This window comes from Phascolarctos cinereus, unplaced genomic scaffold, assembly GCF_003287225.1.
Source record: "Phascolarctos cinereus isolate Bilbo 61053 unplaced genomic scaffold, phaCin_HiC Scaffold_1;HRSCAF=81, whole genome shotgun sequence".
Lineage (NCBI taxonomy): Eukaryota > Metazoa > Chordata > Mammalia > Diprotodontia > Phascolarctidae > Phascolarctos > Phascolarctos cinereus.
Window position 1 is genome coordinate 205,093,552 of NW_027555514.1, and position 12,139 is coordinate 205,105,690.

Sequence of the window (12,139 nt, forward strand, 5' to 3'; positions counted from 1 at the left end):
ATTCCCAATGGATTGTCAGAATCATCCATATATCCCCATTTGAATTTTGTACAACGTGCCAGAGTAGCCCCCTTGTTCTCCTCTGCTACACCGTATATATACTTTCTTAGCTATGTAATCACATGATGCAGATTTTACAAATGTTGCAGTACAAATGTCAGGTTGATAGAAAACCATGATCCCTGGGAATATACATTTCAAACCATCACAAATACTCTGCAGAAAGAAACTATCTTTTGGCTATCATCACACTATTAAGACTATCTTCCCATTTAAATATATCTTCTCATAACATTACTATTCCTCAGTCTGGCGTATTTTGAAATACGTTGGTTGGCAAAACTGGTGAGTCATTCAGGAGTTTCTGTGAGAGTGTGGTCCCTGGGAGAAAATAACAAAGTCACGTCTGAAGTCTCTCCTTACAAAAGTTATGTATAAAATTGTTTAAAATGGAACAATGCATGCAATTGAACTTTAAGGGCATTAATCATTTAATACATCTCTGTTCATTAGAGCATAGAAAAGTAAATATTTTAATTTTGTAATGAGCTATTCATTTTTGTCAGTTGGTTAGGTAGCTAAAAACACAAAAACCAATTTCCATGTCTCAGTAAGAGATTTTATAAAATTCTCTTGCCATTTCCTAAGACATATTTGTATGAGTGACTATTTTTACTTTATTATTGTTTTAAATCAAAATCCCAAAATAAACTCAACGTGGAACCAGATTTAAGATATTTGGTGTTAAGTCAAATATCACCAACATTTGTTCAAATAAACAAAGAACATTAACAAGAAATCAAGTTTATATATGATTATGACATGTTAAACATCTTCCCAGTTGTTACTTTTTCATTAAAAATTTAACTTGTATTCAATAAAATTTGTAAAATAAAGAAATTTAATATGAAGTTTCTCTGATAATAGTAAGCATATGAGATCTTATATTACTGTTTCTTTTAATTCTCATAGAATATCCCACATAAAATATTTCTAAGTGTTTTCTAATTGCATTTATAATTTTATATTTAGTTTTCAAAATTACAAGTAGAATAAAAGTTAATATTTTATTATTGCAATTATGTAATATACATTTTTATTTGAAGCTTTTGGGAGCAAAAGTTACCATTGTAATGTCATGGTAATTTTTATTATGACTCAGGTACATTCTTCTTACAATCTTTGGTAAAAGTCTGTCTTAATATTAACCTCACCTGACTAAAAGTTGTCCCATGGAATGAGAAATTTTACTTAAGACTTTTAACATTCCTTAAATAAGAAACCAGAAGAAGAATCTCAACTTTCCCAGACTCCTTGGTTACATGTAAATCCTCTAAATGTAGTTTAATCTATAACCTGACTTAGTTTACCTATAAAATCTGTTTAATGAAGCTTGTTTCCTTAGGGTATGTATGAGATTATGCCTCTGTTTAAGTCTGTTCAACTTCTATGACATTGAAGGAAATATGGGATTATGGATCTACTATCTTCTCTTTAACTTTTATGGTTTGAAAGGAATGTGCAAGATTGCAATATGTAAATGAATTATTTCTCTATTCCTCTGACATAATTTTGCCTGTAAAAAGCCTTGTCAGATTCCTCATAGTTCTTCAGGACTTCTTTGAGGCCTGAACCTACGCTTGAGCATAATAATAAAACCTAGGTTTTTACCACCACAATTTCTAAATTGTGGTATTTAAGTGGTAGCAATTACCTACCACACGAATTCAGAGAGGAGACATTTCTCTGATAATGAAAGTTACTAAGCACTTAATGAATAAATTTAAAAGAATATCATGAGTAGTATATTAAATTACCCCAGAAGTTTACAATACTTTTTTAAAAGGGTTCACAGAACACAAAGGGTTACGAATCACTACTCCAAGACTATAAATTACAGACGAGTTACTAATTTGAACTGATGGAGGGAGTTATTTTACTGAGAGTTCCCTAGACTAAAAATACATATCTGGACTTCCCACCCCCATACCTCCCTCTGAAAAAGGAAAATGTGGAAAACTCAAGGGAAATTAGATAAAACCACTAAAAAAAACACACCAGTTTTCACAATAATTCAAGAACTTCAGACCATCTTAAAACTCAGTTTCATTGTAAATAATTATTCTTCCTCTGGCACCCCCCAACTCTCATAAAGTAATCTTGTACATTCGTTCCTCCTTAGTAGCCGCTAGGAATGTAACCTGTAACCTATAATGCAGCTTCTACTGACACTGTTAGATGAGATTCAACCTGAGCCTGTATACTACAATAAAACCCTAAGATATTAAATTTGTGAATTATTCAATAAGTGTGTCCTAATTTCTTAAAAGTTAATAAATGGTATGTGCTGGAACATGTAAGAAATTAAATCTGATCTTTCACTTAGTGAAAACATAAATATGTTGTAGCAAACACAGAAATCTCCTCAAGCTCCTGGATACAGAGGCCTAACAGGAACTAATATATTCTTGTGCTCAGCAAAAGCCAGACGTACCATGTAATTAAAATTATCAGAGTCAGCTATTAAGCATAAAAAGGTTGAGAAGGCATAATCTCCACTTAGGAAATAAAGCTAGTACCATGTTTCGGAAGCTGCCATTCCTTTACTATTCCCTGCTTTAAAATTTTACCTCAGACCATGTTTAATCATCTGTAGTTAATCATGTATGTTTTTCATCATATAGTGATTCTTATGGCTTTTAGATACAATAAAAGCCAGGGTTATATATAAATATCATATGCATTTAACAACAGATATTACATACATGTACATACATATATACATGTATTTAAATGTTTATATATACATAGTCAGTTAATAAATATTTATTAAGCACCTACCATGTACCAGACACTGTGCTATCACTGAAGATACAAAAAAAGGTAAAAGACAGTCCCTTTCATCAAGGAGCTCAAAACACATATATATACACACATATACACACAAACATCCTGGATTTCCAACTCTAGATCCCTTTTATGTATTGACTTTTCCCATTACAATATAAGCTCCTTGAAGGCAGGTTATTGCTTGCTTGCTTTTATATCCCCAGCACCTAACACAGTACCTAGAACATAGTTAGTGCTTAATAAATGCTTTCTCATTCATGTATTCATTCATACATGAGAACCAGTAGCAAAAATACCTATCATACTAGTGATTAGCTAAGACAAGATAGTGCAGAGCTAGGATGTCTTAGAATTGTGAGGTGAAAATTCTCTTACTTCAGTGCCTGAGGAATCCTCTACAATTCTACTGTTGGTGTGTGTGCGCGTGTGTGGGTGTGTGAGTGCGTGTGTCTATACACATGTGTCTCCATCTGAGTCTCCCTATTTGGGGTGGGCATAAGGAAACTATGCCCTATATTTACATTCTCAGAAAAACAAGAACTCAGTCAATTAAGGGCACCATTAGTCTTCACTAGTATGTAGGTAGTGGGCAGATTTGTTGGTCAGACTACTATGTTCACTGGTGAAAACTGGTCCCAGGCTCTCTCTTTTACAGAAACGACACCTGGAAAAAAATCAGTATCCTAACAAGCAGGCTACAACTACTGTGGTTTTTATTCAAAATTATCTCAATTTCTAAAGAGATGCTTAATAGTCCTATAATTTCTATAGAAATCTATTTAATAATATAAAAATTCTACTATGGTATTTAAAAATATTAATGAAGTGATGGTAATGGATATAGAAGCCATATTATAGACCTGCTTTGAGGATGCATAAGGAATATAGAATCATAGTAAGGGGATAAAGATCTCATTACTGTGGGCATATATGTGGGATGTGACCTAAGAATAACACACAGAACTCAATCAATCAATCAATATTTACTAAGTGCCTACTATGTGTCAGGCACCGTACTAAGCATTAGGGATACAAAAAGAGGCAAAGGATAGCTCCTGCCCTCAAGGACCTTACAATCTAATGGAGAGACAAAATATAAACAAATATATTCAATGCAAACTATATAAAGGATAAATTGAAAGTAATTACCAAGATAAGGTCAAAATGGGCACATGATTTAGATATAAAGGGTGATAACATAAGCAAATTAAGGGAGAATGGAATAATTTACTTGTAACATCTATTGATGAAGAAAAAATTTATGACCAAACAAGAGATAGCATTACAGGATGCAAAATGGATAATTCTGATTACATTAAATTAAATGTTTTTGCACAAACAAAACCAATAAAGCTAAGATTAGAAGAAAAGCAGGAAACTAGGAAAGATTTTTTACAGCAAGGTTCTCTGATAAAAAATATTTGCAGCAAGTTTCTCTGATATTTCTCAAATATGTAGTGAACTGAGTAAAAATTATAAAAATAAGCACCATTCCCTAATAGATAAATAGTCAAAGGATATGACTAGATAGTTTTCAGAAGAAGAAACCAAAGCTATCTATAATCATGTGAAACAATGTTCTAAATCATTATTAATTAGAGCAATTCAAATTAAAACAACCCTGAGTTATCACCTCACACCTATCAGATTGGCTAACATGATAGAAAATAAAAATCACAAATGTTGGAGGGGATGTGGAACTGCACTGTTGGTAGAGAATTGCCATGACAAAAAAATCCTATCCATCTCCAGAGGGAGAAATTATGAACTTTGAGTACTAACTAAAATATAATTTTTCACCTTCTTTTTTTGCTTTTTTGCATCATGCCTAGTATGGAAATATGTTTTGCACGATGCACACCTACAATTTATATCATATTGCTTGCCTTCTCAATGGATGAGAAAGAATATAGAGGGGGGAGAGAATTTGGAACTCAAAAAAATTTTTTGAGGAATTTTAAAAATAAATAATTTTAAATTGAAAAAAAAGAAATAACATATGATGAATACAAAAAAATATGGAATGATCTACATGAACTGATGCAGAGTGAAATAATCAGAGCCAAGAAAACAATATACACAATGACAGTGAAATAAATGGAATGAGCAAACACATAACAAAAAAATTGAAAGTGAATATAGCAAAATTATAAAGTTCAACATGACTCAAAAGAAGAGATATGAGAGGACATTCCCAACCTACCTCTTCATGGAGGTGGGAGATCTATAGTTGTTGCACACTGTACAAATTTGGGGCTTTTTCTATGCATTGATTGGTTGTGCTGATATTTTCTACATCTTTTCCTTTCTTTTTAAAAGTTTTTACAAACTATTCATTGTTATTTGGGATGACTCTTGGCTAGGGAGAGTGGTACTGGGGAAAAGTTTGAGGATGTAAAAAATTAATTAAATTTTTTTTAAAAAGAATTGTTACCCATTTCTTATCTTCTCTATTAGAATGCAAGCTCTTGGCCAGCAAGTGCCATTCAATTTTTTTGGATCTCCTATCCCTACCACAATACCTTGTATATAGTAGCTTTTTACCAATTATCTATTTACTTGAACTCATATGAAAGCTACTTTATTCCTTTAAGAAAAGGAAAACCACTTCATAGTTGCTCCTTTCTCAACTGTGATAATACAGTGAGGAGCTTAAATGGATTCCACAGCTTAACAGATATATGAAGCAAACAGAACTTTGACTTTCTTAAAAAAATATCACTGATCTTCTTAGTGGAAAATTACATTTCCTTCAAGCTTCCAAATCAAAAAACAAATCAAGTGTGAGTCATACCACAAACCCATGAAATCATGGGTGAGAGGGAGCTTTCCTAACCAGTCTGCAAGAGCCAAGTGTTAAATTTTCAGTGTGAGCATATTTATACCTCAGAAATTAACAAATGCTACAAATCATAGTTTAATTTAATGTTTTGTTGATTTGTCTAGATTTAAGAAAGTTACGGAGAAAATGTTAATAATGCAAATTAAATTTAAAAGTGTTATATGTATATTTTTCCTTGGTAAACCTATTGTTAAATATTCACCATATACCTCTGAATAAAATCATTAACTTTTCAAAGCATGCAAATGATATGGCTTATCGGTGAATTAAACTTCCATCAATACGATGGAACAAGTTACATTTTAGACTGAGCATCTTCCACATGGTAACAGACAGACTGGCAAAGGCACCAGGTATAAGGTCTCTCATTGAAGCCAAAATATTTTCATATCCAAATGCAGTAAGATATGCATTATTCGACTAAATAAAACCTATAACAGACATCATTAAATAAATAATGTTAACAAAAAATGTATAGCATATTTGACCTTTGAATCTCAGGAGCTGAAAGAGACCTTAGAATCCATCTAGTTCAAACCATACTTGAACAAGAATTCTTCACAACATACCCAACAAAGTGTCATCCCGTCTTTCTGCAAGAAGCTTTTCTCAATCCTCCTTAACCTAAATGCCTTCCTTCTGTTGTTTGTTTCCAATTTATCCTGCATACATCTTGCTGTACATAGTTATCTGTACATTGTTTTCTCTATTAAACTGTGCATCCTTTGAAAGCAGGGTCTATTTTTTGCTTTTCTTTATAAATCTAGAACTTGGCACAGTGTAGCACATAGTGGGTGGTTAATAAAATCTAGTCACTGACTGACTCCCCCCCCCAAATAGCCCGTTTCACTTTTGGATAGCTTTGTTAGGAAATGTTTCCTTTCATTATACTTAAATTTATCTCTTAGTGATTTCCATTCTTTCCTTGTAGATCTGAGCTCTGGGATGTTACAAAAAAAAATAAGGCTAATCTCTCTTGTATGTGAAAGCCCTTCAACCATTTACAGATAAATGTCATGGATTAATGGGCTACATTTTGTAGAAGTAGATGCAAAGCTTTACTTTCTTAAGAACCCCTGTCCTATGTGATGCAAATAAACAACATTTTTCTTTTTCTTGCCTCATACTCCCAATTAGGTCTCCCCTGGCCCAAACCCTCTCTGTACTCTTGATCTGTTTTCCATGTCCAAGTTCCCTTCCTGACTGCCAAAGGCACAGAAGTTTCCTCATTATAGTCAGAGATGTGAAAATTCTCTTCCAGTTAAGTGATGAAGACCCCTTTTCTTACCTAGTTTGCTAATCTTTCATTTTGTTGCACTTACTTCTCCAATACAACTTAACCTAGCCACCATCCATTATGAAGAATACCAGATTGCTCCCCTCCCTGATTACAACTGCCTACAACATGTAGTATCTGATTCAGGTTTCATCAATATGACAACATCCACAATTACTGCACTATAAAGTTGGAAAAATCATTGGTAACATATTCAGTTAATTTTTTTTCATACAGCTCCCTTGTTTAAAGTAACTTTAATTCTTTTTCCCTTCATATCACTAAGTTAACTTCTGAGAGTTCATTTCTTTTATTTACCTCTTTCAGATCCTGAACAATAGCTGTGAGTCTCTCATTCTCCGCTTGAATGTTGGTGACCACAGTCCTGCTCTGCTTCAGCTCATTCTGCATTTCCAGAATCTTCCCCAGGTAGTAAGCCTCCTTTGAAGCAGACTCCTGCAGGAGTGTTTCTTCACGAGTCTCTCCATCCTCAGCTACTTTGCGATGGATGGAAAATGACTGTCCAAATGCCTGAAAAAACAAAACGTATGCAGACAATGAAATATACCATTCATTCATTTATTACTAAGTATCTACAATATATAATTCATTGTGTTGAATGATGGGGGAGACATAAAAATAAAGAAAGCAAAATCTCTATCCTCAAAGAGTTTACAATCTAATATAAATGACACATCATGTATCAAGGTGAATGTAATACAAAGATTTACAGCACTTGTATAGACCTGGTGCTGTACCTGGTATCCACAAAATATTAAAATAACAAAAGGAAGGCCTCTAGTTATTTTTGTCCTTCATCTTTTTTTATGAATATACAAGAAGACATGGCAAAAATGTGTAATATATAAACTGTAAAACATAATATGACAAGTGTTTAAGAGCTGATTAAGTCCTATACTAAGATAAGGTGAAGGAAAGGTAACTTCCCTCTAAGAGTAGAAGGGAAGGTTTCACAGATGGGGTATGATCTAAGATAAATTTTGTAGGATCACAGACTTAGGGGAAAACCTTTCAGTTGTCATATGAGAAGATCATAGATCTAGAGGTGGAAAGCCCTTAGAGGAAATATAGTTGAATTCCCTCATTTTATAGATAAGAACACTGAAGCCCAGTGAGGTTAAGTAACTTGCCCACAATTACTTAGGTTGCCAACATCAGAGATGGGATCCGAACCTATGTCCTCTCTCTCCACAGTCAGTACTCTTTTCATTTTCTTCGTGCTCCCTAGATCTACATCAGAAGGGGAAGGTTTCACGAATCACCAGACTAGATTCTGGAAGTCAATTTCCATCATAAAAAAGATGACGGAATACAGACTCAGAGAGGAATAGAGATTTGCCCAAGATCCCAAGATAGAACTAGGATTGAAATCCAGGTCCTCTCCTCCCAATCAAAGGATTGTAGATACCAGTGTAAAAAAGGTTTAGAAGAGGGAAAATATTGGACATGTTTAGGCAGCAGCAAAAAGTCCAGTTTGAATTATACAGTTCATTAGGACTTATGACATGAACCTGCAGAGGTAGATTAGAGAGGCAAGATGTGTTAAAACAAAGTTAAGTAATTTGGTCTCTAGGCAAAAAGAAATCATTTTGGGTTTTGAGTGGTAGAGTAACATAATCTGTATGTTAGTAAGACTATTTTGGCACAATTTTTAGAATGATCTGGAGGAGGGGGGAGTCTGACTCTAGGAAGACTTGTTAAGAGATTATATTAGCTCAAGATAAAGGTAATTAAGACCTGAACCAGAGCAGACACAGTGGGCATAGGAGGTACAGGGTAAATTGAAGGATATTGTACAGATCTAATTAACAGGATGCCACAGCATTAGCAAACAGATTGAGGAAATGCTGTTGTACTTTATTAGTTTTTTAATGAGAAAATTTATTCTGAGGACATCTTGAATGAAAAAATATGTTATATATTGTTCTGCTCTGGCACATAGGTCACATTTGGAGTATGCTGGTAAATATTTAACAACCAGCTCTCAGGAAAAAAAAAACAAATCTGCATCAGAAGCATTTTTAAGTTTAATCTTCATCAATAACATTTTCTTCATTACTTCATGTCTAGACAATCAATAAAACAATAAGTCAAGCCCTGATTTGCAGCCTCTGATGATTTCTATGGTATAAATGTTTACATTGAAAATTTAACAATACAGTTAGTATGAATTGGCTCTACTATACCCATAGTAACACTCTTAAAATCAGATCTCTTTGAAAGGAAAACAATAAGAGTCAAAAAATAATAACACAAATTGTAAAGTAATGTGAGGGATGGCTCACAGTGAAGTTACCTCATTAGTGTCTCCCTGCTACACTCTTACCTCCCTGCTATGCTCCTATCTCTCTCCTACACTCTGCCTGAGTGTGAGAGATGGCCTGCAGTGCAGTTCCCACAGGCCTAAGTTTCATTCCTCCAGAAAGCCTTGAGTTAAGTTTCCATTTTCCCCAATAAGTTGCTATTTCTCCAGCACCACGTCAGTTGGGGGTGGGGGGGAGCTCAGTTGCCTGGTTGCTCTTACTTCCTAGTACATATGCATCTAGTCCAAACATGAGCATGTTTGCTTCTACTGGGTATTAGCTGCCACATTTAGAATGTACGCCCTGAGTACCCAGTCAAAGGAGAAAGGGGTAAGAGAGTGGGAGGGGGCATCGCATTAGGGGATAAAAAGCCAAGGGTGCGGCTCCCAACTCGTACTCTTCTGGCTGCAATGATGACATGGGGTGGTACCCTTTCTCATGAGAAAGCAATAAACTCTTTTCTGCTTTCAAGGTATCTAAATCTTCGTTTTTATTTTGAGTGGGTGGTCTCTGTCCCACACAGTTGGGGAATTGTCCGGAATTTCCCTCTTATTTAGGAAGGGCCTCCCAGCCAGTCCTAGGACAGGTGCCCACCGGCCACTTGCCAATAGTATGAGGAATGGTTTGGGAGCTTCCTTTCACTTTTAAGGAATGGACCCGAAGAAAGACAAATACTCAAAAGCAGAAATCTCGGAAAGGGCACAACGACCACCACCCACTGAAGAATTTGAAGCAGTCACATAAACTTGTGCACACAGACCCAGGTAAGCAAGACCCGTGAGTTCTTTGTGCACATAAGCGGTTTGAGTCCATAAGGTAGCCAAGGCCAAGACCAGTGAGCCCCTGGGTGACCAGACCCAATTTTGCTAGCCTAAACAGTTTGAGTCCGTAAGGAACAGGGTCGGGTGGAAAGGGAAGCTCTAAGTAGTTCAAGTCTGTAACAGCAGTCCCACATTTTCCAGACTGCCTAAGATGTTCGAGTCCGTAAGGCATGGGGAAAACGAATTCTAAGGTTGTGCACCTAAGCAGTTCAAGTCCGTAAGGTAGTCACCTCTAAGGTTCATGGTGGCAAAGTTCCTTTCCAGATGTTCTGGATGATAGCCAATTGGGATTTACCAAAGTATAAAGCGAAAGACAAGAGAAAAGAAAAATGATCAAATATCGCTGCTTAGTTTGGGCTGGCAATGCCTAATTTGTGCAGGGGATTTCTAACAATTCTCTCTGAGCTTTTGGATTCTCCCTGTTATTTTCTGTCTGTATCTGTTTCTGTGTTTGTGTCTGTGTGGTGTGAGTGAGTGTCCCTGTGTAATTTGATGCCCTTTGCAGCCAGGTAGCAAGAGTATCATCCCAAGGCTGCAGCTGGACTCTGGAATGTTGTTTTCTTTCTCTCCCTCTCTCCCTCCCTGATTATTGCAGTCTCAGAGGAGTGGGTGGATGGGAGAGAGAAAGAGAGAATAATACTTTATTATTTAGGTTATATGACTGGTGAAAGGCAAGTCGAGAAGGATCCTCAAAGTGTCAGGTCAGAATTAGAAAGAAATAAGATATGTGCAGTTTTAAAGGGTCTTTAATCAAAGTCCCTCAGAGGGATAAGTAGGTAGAAGGAAAGGCAAGAAAGTTTAAGCAGAGTTTGTGTAGGAGAGAGGAGTATGTATAGAAAGTTTAAGGAAGGTATAATTTATTTGCACAGTGTGAATAGAAGTTTTGAAAGTAAAAAGGTTTGGAAACTCTTGAAGAATTGTTGGAAAATATTCTCTTCCTCTCTCTCGCATTCCAACTTTGTCCAAGTTGTTGAATGTAGAAGTGAGAAAGATAAGGTGAAAAGGAGGATGAATCTTTCCCCTTCAGATCAAAGGGAGGCAGGCTAAATAAGCCTTTAACCATTCCCTGCCTTACCTAAAAGAGAAAAGTTTTTGTGTAATAGGACCCAACCAGAAAGAAATTGAATTCATTCTGGTCATATTTTTTTAAAAAAATGAAAAATGTAATGTGTCACTCCTAATTTAATGCTTAAGATAGGTTAAAATTTATTTTACTATTTGGCACTAAAGTAAGTAGTAAATAAAAATCTTAAGCAGGCAGCTTAGAGTGAAAGGCTGATAGCCTAATTTAAAAACCAATAGATAAAGTTATGGAGAGATGGAAGGAATTATGTCTACCCACCTTTCGGGCTAGATTCATGGGTGGGTTCTATTAAATCTAATATGGATACTGGCTATGGTAAAGATATTGGTTATTGTGAGTTATGATTACTACTGTTCAATTAATTATCAAGCTCCAGAGGTGTCTACCTGGAGGGAAAGCTGATTATACTTTGTCAGCATTGATTCAAATTCCTTAGGCTTGCTTTTTTTTTCCTGGGCCAAAAAGAAGTAGTTAGAATACTGGCCCAGCACATTTTAAACTGACCTGATTACAATAGGTGATTCCAAACTTTCCCAAGAAAATGTGGACATGAATGGGGAACTGAAATATTGAAGAAATATATGAATTTGTGGATAATATTCCTTTATAAAGGGCCATGGGTATTGAACTTAGTAATGTATATTTGTATAATTTTAGAAGTATATATTGTTATTTGGCATTAAGAAATTTATTACCTATATGGCCCCAAAAAAGTTCTATTTACTTTAGTTTACTGTTCAGTAAGGGGATGGCGGTAGAATTCATTCCCAGGGATATTACAAAGATCACATGATTGTAAAGGTGCTTGGCATAAAACAAATGCTATCTGAATGTAAACTGTTTTAAGTTAAATAGAATTGCTTCATATTCGTTAACTTTATGTGGATTTTCTTTGATGTGAAGTTTATGTCAATGGTGATGAGATGAATGATTCTCTGTGTA

The 12,139-nt window shown here is 35.2% G+C and overlaps 1 protein-coding gene across 3 annotated transcripts in view; it reads right to left on the bottom strand.

The window, feature by feature from the left end:
• BICD1 (BICD cargo adaptor 1) overlaps positions 1 to 12,139 on the bottom strand; it is a 218,440-nt gene that overhangs the window by 133,529 nt on the left and 72,772 nt on the right. For all 3 annotated transcript variants that reach the window (XM_078156613.1, XM_020975810.2, XM_020975809.2), the window contains exon 2: positions 7,287 to 7,499. In XM_078156613.1, the coding sequence (XP_078012739.1) occupies positions 7,287 to 7,499 (213 nt within the window). The remainder of the gene's footprint in view (positions 1 to 7,286; positions 7,500 to 12,139) is intronic.